General features: G+C 42.6%; 1 protein-coding gene across 1 annotated transcript; it reads left to right on the top strand.

The window, feature by feature from the left end:
* The first annotated feature begins 6,957 nt into the window (after window positions 1–6,957).
* Window positions 6,958–8,768, top strand: LOC107806798 (serine/threonine-protein kinase WAG1-like). The gene has a single exon (XM_016631038.2). The coding sequence runs from the start codon at window positions 6,977–6,979 to the stop codon at window positions 8,549–8,551; it is 1,575 nt and encodes a 524-aa protein (XP_016486524.2). The 5' UTR covers window positions 6,958–6,976; the 3' UTR covers window positions 8,552–8,768.
* Window positions 8,769–11,470: the final 2,702 nt, after the last annotated feature.

Raw genomic sequence — 11,470 nt, 5'->3', positions numbered from 1 at the left:
TGAGAACAATGCGCTAAGGGAAGGAGAGCCAAGCGGATTTACGAAACCCGGAATTCCTCACCTCATCAGCTACAAATATCCTAAACAGGGCAAACGGTGCTACAATCCGGCTCTCCCTACCAAACCACCGGATGAGAGTGAAGAACATCTCACCCTCACCTCCCACACTTTGTCAGGGCAAGCACATAAGATCTGCGTGGACGAATGTAGGAAAATACATCTATATTGAAGAGAAAAAACTACTTCAATGCAGCCGAAACTCTCCCTGCCGGCAGCATCTCCGATCTGACCGGCCGGAGTCAGACAAGAAAACCACAATGCGCGCACAGCACGAGCTTGCGTGAAACGTTGACGCCTCGTGTCCACCGGTGTTGAACAATCTGGTGCAAGCAATACCAAACAAACTGGGACTCCCACGGAAGATGCCCAACTCTCCAGAAACTAGGAACGACGACGGGCTGCTATTTCGATAAGTTTGAAATAACACCCTTTAAGGCCAAGGGCCTTCGCCATCAATTATAAGAGAGGTTCGACCTCGCTCGAACAACGACGGGCAGTTATTTCGATAAGTTCGAAATAACACCCTTTAAGGCCAAGGGCCTTCGCCATCAAATAAAAGAGAGGTTCGACCTCGCTCGAACAACGACGGGCTATTATTTCGATAAGTTCAAAATAACACCCTTTAATGCCAAGGGCCTTCGCCATCAAATAAAAGATAGGTTCGACCTCGCTCGAACAACGACGGGTTGTTATTTCGATAAGTTCGAAATAACACCCTTTAAGGCCAAGGGCCTTCGCCATCAAATAAAAGAGAGGTTTGACCTCGCTTGAATGACGACGGGCTATTATTTCGTTAAGTCTGAATAACACCCTTTAAGGGAAAGGGCCTTCGCCATCAAACAAAAGAAAGGTTCGACCTCACTCGAACAACGACGAGCTTATCGAAATAACACCCTTTAAGGCCAAGGGCCTTCGCCATCAAACAAAAGAAAGGTTCGACCTCGCTCGAACAACAACGAGCTTATCAAAATAACACTCTTTAAGGCAAAGGGCCTTCGCCATCAAATAAAAGAGAGGTTCGACCTCGCTCAAACAACGACGGGCTGTTATTTCGATAAGTTTGAAATAATACCCTTTAAGGCCAAGGGCCTTCGCCATCAAATAAAAGAGAGATTCGACCTCGCTCGAATGACGACGGACTGTTATTTCGATAAATTCGAAATAATACCCTTTAAGGCTAAGGGCCTTCGCCATCAAACAAAATAAAGGTTCGACCTCGCTCGAACAACGACGAGCTGTTATTTCGATAAGTTCGAAATAACACCCTTTAAGGCCAAGGGCATTTACCATATTCGACATCGCTCGAATGATGACAGGCTGTTATTTCGATAAGTTTGAAATAACACCCTTTAAGGCCAAGGGCCTTTGCCATCAAACAAAAGAAAGGTTCAACCTCGCTCAAACAATGACGAGCTGTTATTTCGATAAGTTCGAAATAACACCATTTAAGGCCAAGGGCCTTCGCCATCAAATAAAAGAGAGGTTCGACCTCGTTCGAATAACGACGGGCTATGATTTTGATAAGTTCGAAATAACACCCTTTAAGGCCAAGGGCCTTCGCCATCAAACAAAAGAAAGGTTCGACCTCGCTTGAACAACGACGAGCTGTTATCTCAATAAGTTCGAAATAACACCCTTTAAGGCCAAGGGCCTTCGCCATCAAATAAAAGAGAGGTTCGACCTCGCTCGAACAACGAAGAGCGTTATTTCGATAAGTCCGAAATAACACCCTTTAAGGCCAAGGGCCTTCGTTAAAAAAGAGCAGTCTTAGCCTCGATCGAATGGCCATAGGACGACATGTCGATAAATTCGAAACGGCATCGTTAAGGGTTGACAACCACTGGAAGAAAAAAAAATCGGGACTTGTCGGGCGAGCCTCTATCTTGCACCAAAGCCATGAACAGTTGGAATAAAAAGTGAAATACGAGGCAAATAGCAAAGAAGAAAACTTTTATTTATGCAATGTCACAACGCGGGATATCACCGCTTACATACAGCCCAGGCCAACCAATAAAAAAAAGAAGAAGGAACGAACAGACGACAATCAACAAACAAAATAAAAATAAAAACAAAGGACAACATTCTTCATTTGGCGTCATCACCGCCGTCATCATCACCACTATCATCACCTTCTCCACGAGGTTCTCCATTATCATCATCCGCACCCTCATTGGCTTCAGCCATCACTGCTTTGTATCCACAGTTGATGCGAGCCTCACGAGCCTTTGCTCGCGCCTCTTCGTAAGCAGCCTCGGCCACGGTGCCCGCTTCCAACAAACTCTTATATATGTCCCGCTGGGCTTCAACATAAACCCAGAGCTCATGCATTTGGTGAGGAATGGCAGTAGAGGACGGCTCAACCTGGGCCTGTAGCCGTGCATTTTCCACCTCCAAGGCCGCGACCCGATCTCCCAGAATCGATGCCTCCTGATTAATCGTTCCAATACGCTCCTCGAGCCTCGCCTCCCTAAGGGTAGCTGTTACTCTCTCCGACTCCTGTTTATATTGAAGTACGCGGATGGTGTCCTCCAAGGCTGCAACCCTCACCAAAGCCTCAGACCAAGCTCTCTAGATATTCTCAAAACTGGCGACTTTGCTCTCCATTACGGTCAACTTTCTCATCCACTCTATGCTCATTGCCTCGACCTTGACCAAGTTCTGGTCCATCTCTGATTGCATTGACCTCAGCCTGCCCTGCAAATGCTCACACTCTGCCGCGATCCCCTTACCCAACTCAAGTTCCTTGTCCTTAATGCGAAGTTGCTCCTCGAGTTCACTCTTACTACGAACTGTCTGCATCAATTCCTGGTCGCTTTTTTCCAACTCCTCACTAAGAGCCCGATTACGGGGATCCATCCTTAGACGCTCATACATCTCACAGCATCTTTCACAGTAGCGACGGTACTTCTCCAGTATCTTCAAGAAAATCCTTGCCCAAACGTTGCCCTGCGAATGCTCTCTACTTCCACCATGTATGTCTGAAAATCATAAAGATGGAGTTAAACTAATGCTTTCGAATAAGGGGAAAGCTTAAAGCAAAAACAAAATGCAACCTACCCTCAAGCCCATGATGGCCACCTTGTCCCTCAATTCAGTATCAGGGACATCCCGAAGGGACTCATTCTCAGCTTCTGAGCATAACAGGCTGAACTGCAGCAACAAATCCTCCCCTTCCACCAAGAGGTTAACACCGGAAAGGATCTGAAGAATACGGTCTGAGCCCCCCGCATTAACCACCGAGTGAGTAAGGCCCTCCTCGAATATCCTGACATCATCGGGATCCAGGTCTGACTCAGATTCATACTCGTCAACCACCATGCCCTTTCCCCTTTCCGCTGCCGAAAGAGGAGCATGACCCACTACAGAAAACGAGGGCACATCTGAAGTCACAACAGTAGCGCCAGAGATCTGGTTCTCTACCACGACAAAGTGTTGATCATCAATAACAACAGGGACTTTTGGTTGAGCCAAGACGGCGGCTAGAGTTTCTGATCGTTGATCACGGGCACCAACAACTTCAACAGTTTGCTCCGCCTCTATGGGAGGAGCCGCAACAACACCTTCTCCAGAACCCTTCAGGGGAGAGTCGTCCAGATGAATCACTGTCGGGGGCGCCACCTCAAACTCTACTCTCCGTCTCTTCGACGGCCCCTCTTCCTCTCCAGTCGACGGTGACTCGTTCGTAGGACAGACAACATTGGTCGGGACCTCGTCCTGAAAAATGGCCCTCGCTGGAGTAACCAAGGCCGTAGATTCAACCGAAGCATCCCTCGACGAAGGTCGTACACTGGGTAAGGCGACAAGGCGAGCGGATGCGGCCAACTAACGAAAAGCTAGCTAAGGGGCCCTTTCTCTCCGCACCCTCCATGGTAACAACGAACGATGCATAAGAGGCTAAACAACAAAAGAAAAAAAAGAGAACTGTAGATGAAGGCACCATCTCACCTATAAGAGGCCTGCGTTCAAACCTTTCGTGAAAGGTCGACCATGTGCGAACTCCCACTATATGGGGAAGAATGGCCTCTACCCATTCACGAATCCCTTCGACAGGCGGCAGGGGCAATCTCTAAGCTGCAAAAGATGAGATGGTTTAGCATCAGCAAAAAATGGCCAAACATTTCATTAATTAAAGACACAAACTTACGTGCAAAGTTCCATCTCTCAGGGAATCCCATCGGGTCCGCCACAATTTGCTTGGTCCGCACATAAAAGTAATTCTCATAGAAACGACGATTGGTTATGTCGTCCATCTTCACCACCATACCCCTCGACCCCTGAGGACGCGCATGAATCATCATACCGCGAATCAGTTGAGGAGCAAAAATGCTAAGCATATGGCCCAAAGTGACCTCACGACTAGCAAGTTTCGCATACTTGAGCAGCATAAGAAACAACTTGTACAAATAAGCAAAAATTGAGCGGGGCACACTTCATAGTAACGGCAAAAATCTACCACCAACATGGGAAAAAGAAGTGTGTACCCTACAATGAAGAGGTAGGCGTAGAACACACGATACCTGGGACGGTCAAAGTGAACTCTGTCGTTCCTCTCCGCCGGCCGTTCTCGACGTAATTAGGGATTCCGCCTCTCCGGTGATCTGAACAGGGTTCTCTAGTACCGGATTAGCGGCAGGAAGATTATCGCGAGAAGAATCGCCGGCCATTTTTAGTAGAAAACTCTCCAAGAGAAGTAATAAGAAGAAGAAACGAAAGGTTTCAGAGAGCAAGAAGGTAAGCAGAAATTCGAGGTATCAGAAAAAGCAATATCTGAAGAACTCTCTCACAAAAATGATGAAGTGAATCAATCAAACGACAAGTTCCCCTATTATAAGGGACATAAATTCCCCGAGCACGAAACCCAAGAGTCGCCATTTGAATCTGATAGGGCACGAAATGTTTCAGTTTCCCAAAAACATGTGTCATAATGGTGGAAACCATGAACCAACGCTTCAGTGCCAACCGACATTTTGATTCCGAAACCATCGCAACGGTCCACGAGTATCGAAAGAACACCTCAACTCCGCCAAAAAATCCACAGAATGCGACTAAGGAATGGAAAGTTGGGGGTCAGATTTCTATCGACTTCGCTACAAACATGATCCATCTGTTGAGCCCGACAAAGGACGACCTCGACAGCCGGAGGGACTAACTGTATTGGTCAAAATCTGACCACCACGACCAGGTTGCTCACGACCTCCTTTTTCAGCAATCGAGTAGTGAAAGTCAACAGAGTCCACTCCATTTCTCCTCCGAGATACCCGACAAATCGAAAAGAGCAACGCCTAAAGCTATGACCAGAATGCACCATTGACCAAAACGCATCAAGTCACATTGAGGGTAAAGGGATTTCGACTATATATAGCCAAGGAAGGCTTTCGATAGAGGGGGTTGGATTCCCTCAGAAGGGAAATCAAAAGAAAAGCTCCACTCCTATATCCTAAGAGGAAAAAAATAATTGTAATTCTCTCTTCTCATCGAGTGATGTTAAATTTTAATAAGATTATCGATATTTCCTTTGTCACTTATGCAATCATCATTACTAAATCTTTCGATTTGGAATTAACTAAGTTTGACTAGGATTTACTTATTCATCTTTGATTGATTTGTTCAAAAAGATTTCAATATCTTTTGAGTCGGCAAAAATGGTTCGTTACATTAATCATTTCCATACAGACAATATTATTTAATTTATGTAAAAGGTGAAATACATATAGTAATCAAAACATGAAGGTTAAGGACAATTCAGTATTCGGCAAGATTTAAGTCCAATTTAAAATTTAATGTTTATCTCTGTTTTTTTAAAGAAAAAAGTAACATAGATCAACTCATATATCTAGCAATCTAGCAATTTTTTTGATTGTTATCTAAGATAGAAGTATAAAAAAATAATTGAGGGAGGGATTTTTGATTCTTGGACTGCAAATCCCAAGGTCACCTGTTTTCTACTGCTGCTAATTTAATACTCTGAATTCAGAGAACTCATTTACTCCTCATATGAACAAGTATTATTCATTTATTGTAAGTGTGGGAGTCAGTCCTCAAATTAATTATTTTTTCAAGAAAGGACAATAATTACACCAGTGAGAAATGGAGAATCAGAGACCCGAGGCTATAGACTCCAGAGATCGTTGGCGAAAGTTAGCTCCAGCATACTAAGCTAAAAAGTCTTCACTTTCTTATTAATCCAATCCCTACGCTAGCGCAGCAACTTCACAATGCATATCTTGTTTCAAACTTTACACCAATAGTTTCTTTTATATACTAGTCATATTAATTGATGGACTCAAATATCAAAAACAAAAATAGGGTATAATTAATACTATCAAATCTCGAAAATAATTACTCAACAGATAATTGTCCATAATAAGTGAAATTACTATTCCTTCTATCCCATATCAAGTACTATCATTTTAATCCAAAAAATGTTTCAAAATATTCGCCGCTTTAGAAAATCAAGACGAGCTGATTTTTTTCAAAAGTGATTAATAGTTCACTTGGCAATTAATTAATTTGAGTAATAAAATGAGAGGATATAAGAAATAAAAAGTACAATAAGTTATCTGTTAATAAGTTAAACTATAATTATACTTTTATCATGTCAAAGTAAATTCAGTTTATAATACACTCCTAATTCAGAGATCCCAATGTTAATTAGGCTGCTTCCATTGCCCTTCTAAGCTGCTTATCACTAACATAGTAAGAAGCATCCTTCCAATTAATCTTGGAAACCTCCATTCTCTAAATTACTACTATATTATCTCGTTACCTTAAGTCAACCTTCCAATAACCTAACTTTGTTACCACCTTCTTTCCTTTGTCTCTATCCTTTGCTGTTGGGTCAACCAACCACGTTATTAACATTAATTATATGTCCCCTCCCTTTCCTCTTCTCTCTCTTCATTTCATTCTTCTTTATATGTATATGTCACCTCCTTTCTCTAGCACTCACCCCATTTCACAAAGCTCAACCAAGAAACGAAAGAACCAAGTTTTCTCCTTTTTGAGAAGAGAATTTGACAAGACAAAGATGGAAGAATTAGATACCCTTTATCCACCAGATTCTGACCTTGATCTAAGTTTCACAAGTTGTGCTTCCATTACTACCACCACAACTGATCGTACTCTTAGTGCAAGAAGCAGTTTGGCTCGTAGCAGCCTTACACTCAGCTTCAACGACCGTCTTTCCTCTACCTCTACTACAAATAATCCCTCCACCGAAATCCCCAATCTCCACCGCCGTCCCCACCGCAAACACGACCCTAATTGGTCTGCCATTAAGGCGGCCACCACCCTTTCCTCTGACGGCGCTCTTCATCTCCGCCACCTTAAACTCCACCGCCTTGTGGGGTCCGGAAACCTCGGCCGCGTTTTCCTCTGCCGTCTCCGTGACTATGATCACGCTAACTTTGCTCTTAAGGTCATTGACCGTGATTCCCTTACGGCGAAAAAACTCTCTCATGTTCAAACGGAGGCTGAGATCCTCTCCTCGCTAGACCACCCTTTTCTCCCTACACTCTACGCTCATTTAGAAGTCTCTCATTACACTTGCTTGCTTATTGATTTCTGCCCTAACGGTGATCTCCATTCCTTGCTCCGCAAGCAACCTGGTAACCGGCTACCTGTTGAATCGGTCAGATTCTACGCAGCTGAGGTACTCGTAGCATTAGAATATCTACATTCGCTTGGAATAGTGTATCGTGATCTAAAGCCCGAAAATATTCTGATACGCGAAGATGGTCACATTATGCTCTCCGACTTCGACTTGTGTTTCAAATCCGATGTTTCACCGAAATTAGATTTCACCACCCGCACTCTAGAAAGATCTAAAAGAAGATACAGTTGTTTCAGTGACCGGCTACGCGAAGAAACTGTCACCGAGTTCGTCGCCGAGCCAACCGGTGCATTTTCCAGATCATGCGTTGGGACCCACGAGTACTTAGCGCCGGAGCTCATCAGCGGCACCGGCCACGGTAACGGTGTGGATTGGTGGGCGTTTGGGGTGTTACTGTACGAGTTGTTGTATGGAACGACGCCGTTTAAAGGGAGCAGTAAAGAGTCCACCCTGCGCAATATAGCATCCAGCAAAGGAGTGAAGTTTAACGTAGAAGAAAGTCGAGGAAATGAGCCTTCAGGAATGGGTGAAGCAAAGGATTTAATAGAGAGGTTATTAGTGAAGGATCCAAGGAGGAGGCTAGGATGCGCCAGGGGTGCAACGGATATTAAACGTCACCCGTTCTTCGCCGGAATAAAATGGCCGTTGATCAGAACTTACCGGCCGCCGGAGGTACGTGGGCTAAGTATAAAGAGGACCAAGAGTAAGTTGCGCGTGAGTCACGTGACTGGAGTAACATCATCATCATCCCCAAGAAGAAAGTGTTGTTGGTGGAAAAGGCTGGGGTATCTAATGAGAATTAAAGGATCTAAGTACAATTTAAATTCTAATCATAATTATTATTGTTATACTAATCAGAAGGTTAGAAAATGTGCTTAAATCCATTTCAGCCTTTGTAACCATTTATATTGTCTTTTTTTTCCCCTTACATTTTTTGTATAAGTTTGTAAAGGAAGAGTTAGGGAACATATATCAATTTTGGAGAGCTGTTTACTTTTTCATTCTTGCTTTGTTTCCTCTTTGAGGAAAATTTAATACATATTTGTAAATGATAATGAAAGTAAGGGAAGAAAAGTATTTCACTAATTCTGTATCATGAGCTTCTATGCTTTTTTAGTACAAGTGACTTTGTTGTTTTGTTATATGCTTTATCGCTTAACCTAACACAACAAATGTGACTTCAATTTTCAGTGCTCCTTGAAATTCTATTACCATTATCTACCTCAATCTAATACTACTTAGATTTTTATCCCAATTGCTTTTCTTTGTATGCCTCACCAATTTTATGGATGAGCTTGTATCTGATATTTTATGAAATTATTTTGTCCCATTTCTTAAAATTTTTAACTCTTATTAATGAGATTAATATGATGATTAAACCGTCTCTGATATTATTGATCAAAACTTTATCGCTTTGTGTTAGAACTTACCGTTGCTTGAAAATATTAGTGTATACCATATTGACATTGAGTAAATTCTTAGTCTTACTGAGTTCTAGTGCTAATGCTGATATTTAGATCTCTAATATTACTACAATGTGTAATTTACGTATATTAATTAAATTTAAATAATGCATAACTGAAATGAAGAGAGAAACTAGTGATTAACTGTTGAAATAATTGGCGGGGCACCAAACAAATTATTATTCTTGATGTATGAGAAAAGGTTAAATTAAACATGAATGTATGGGTCAAAATTAGATCAGAGAAATTCAGCACGCGGAGACGTAAGGCCAATGTCGGACAGTCATCAATAACGCCGAGGTCGGACAAGCCGATGTCGAGCAGTGATGAAACAACTAGTCTGTTGTAGAATCCTCAAAAGGAATATTCTACTGAATATTCCCTCTAAATTGTACCTTTTTTTAGGGATTTTCTATGGATACCCCTCTTATAAATAGGAGGGGAGGACTTCCCAAAAGGGGGCTCGGGCTCGCTCTCTCTCTCCCTCTCCCTCTTTCTAGAAAATATGTAAACACACCTCTCCAAAGAAATAAGAGGATCTGTGATCCTATATCTTTATCAGATCCAAAAGGGTCCTAAGGTTCTTATATTTGCCTATCATTCATCTTTATTAAATAAAAGAAGATCCGTTCACTAAAGATCGGGTGAATCTTTCCTTTTATTCACATTTTTGTTACTTAATGCATCTTTCTTTATGTTATTAAATCTGGCCATAATCACCGTCAACATTTATATTCGGCTATGTTTTCTAATTCATATTATTCATCTCGGATCTAGAGTTAATTATCCGTAACTAGGATTAACCCCATCATCTTCTTTGATTGATTTGCTTAAAAAGAGTTTAAAATCTTTTGAGTCAAACAATTTGGCGCCATTTGTGGGGATTTTCTAGTTAAGGTACTAGTTTTCTCTAGATCTCTAAAAATATATGGATAGTACACAAACAAGTTTTACATAGACTGTTGATATATCGAATTCTCTCATGGCCCATTTTGAGCTGCATAAGAAACCAACCAACCAAACAGTAACACTCTACTCAGTTACGGCTTATCCTACCTATGCAGATGCCTCCACTACTTATTTGCTCACCTAACTAGCGAGTGAGAAAGCTTACAACTAGTATTCATTTACATCTACCAAGTTTTTTTTTATATATAAGGTAAAATTTTATTAAAAAGGCACCAAGATTGGCGGCTTTCTCATCGGATTGTATTGCGTTTGGTTCTGCGGCCACTCTACAACTTTGAAACAATCAAACATGGATATATTTCAGAGTGTTCGTTGTCAATCAAGTCACAGAGACTTTCCAAATCAAGAAACAAATATTGCAAGAATACCACGCCGAGATCCGCAAGCCGTTACCCGTGTTCGGCGAATGCCAGCTCGATCAAATCTCTCGAGCACAGGATATCGAAGCATATGGCCTTGCCAAACTGGTAGCGGCCACTAAAAGCATAACCAGAGGAGTGAACGTGGCCCCTCCTCTCCACTCGCTGCCACTCCTCTCCACTCGCCGACCGATCAAATCGAGGTAACGGACGATTTCGTTTGGTTTAACTGACTATTTTTCTAAATGGAATAGAAGCAGGAGCATTCTCCAAGAGACACGAATAGGGAATGATCGCCATCATAAAAAACAAAATCCGAAGACGCCGAGAGACCATAAAAACTGGGACTCCCCCAGAAAATACATCGTATTCTCCAATGCAAGAAAAATTAAGCAAACTGGGACTCCCCTAGGAAATACATCGTATTCTCCAATGCAAGCAAAATTAAGCAAACAGGGACTCCCCCAGGAAATACATCGTATTCTCCAACGCAAGCAAAATTAAGCAAACTGGGATTCCCCCAAGAAATATGTCATATTCTCCAATGCCAACAAAATTAAGTAAATTGGGACTCCCCCAGGGAACACCCCTTAAGACCAAGGGCCTTTACCAAAAAAGAAGAGCGACATCGACCAAACGACAACGGGTTAACATTTCGACAAGCTCGAAATAACACCCTTAAGGCCAAGGGCCTTCGCCAAAGAAAAAGAATTCGGCCTCGACCGAAACAACATAGAATTAACATTCGTCCTCGTCCGAATCAACATTTGGCCTCGTCCGAATCAACATTCGGCCTCGTCCAAAACAACATTCGGCCTCATCCGAATCAACATTCGGCCTCGTCCGAAACAACATTTGGCCTCATCCGAAACAACATTTGGGCTCGTCCGAATCGACCATTACGGCCAAGGGCCGTCGCTAAAAAAAAAATAGGTCGAACCTACAGCCAAGGGCCTTCGCCAAAGAAGAAGAGTTCGACCTTGATCGAACGACAACGGGTTAACATT

Source organism: Nicotiana tabacum, chromosome 10, assembly GCF_000715075.1.
Source record: "Nicotiana tabacum cultivar K326 chromosome 10, ASM71507v2, whole genome shotgun sequence".
Lineage (NCBI taxonomy): Eukaryota > Viridiplantae > Streptophyta > Magnoliopsida > Solanales > Solanaceae > Nicotiana > Nicotiana tabacum.
The sequence above is the reverse complement of the archived record's forward strand: the minus strand, read 5'-3'. Positions and strand labels throughout refer to the sequence as shown.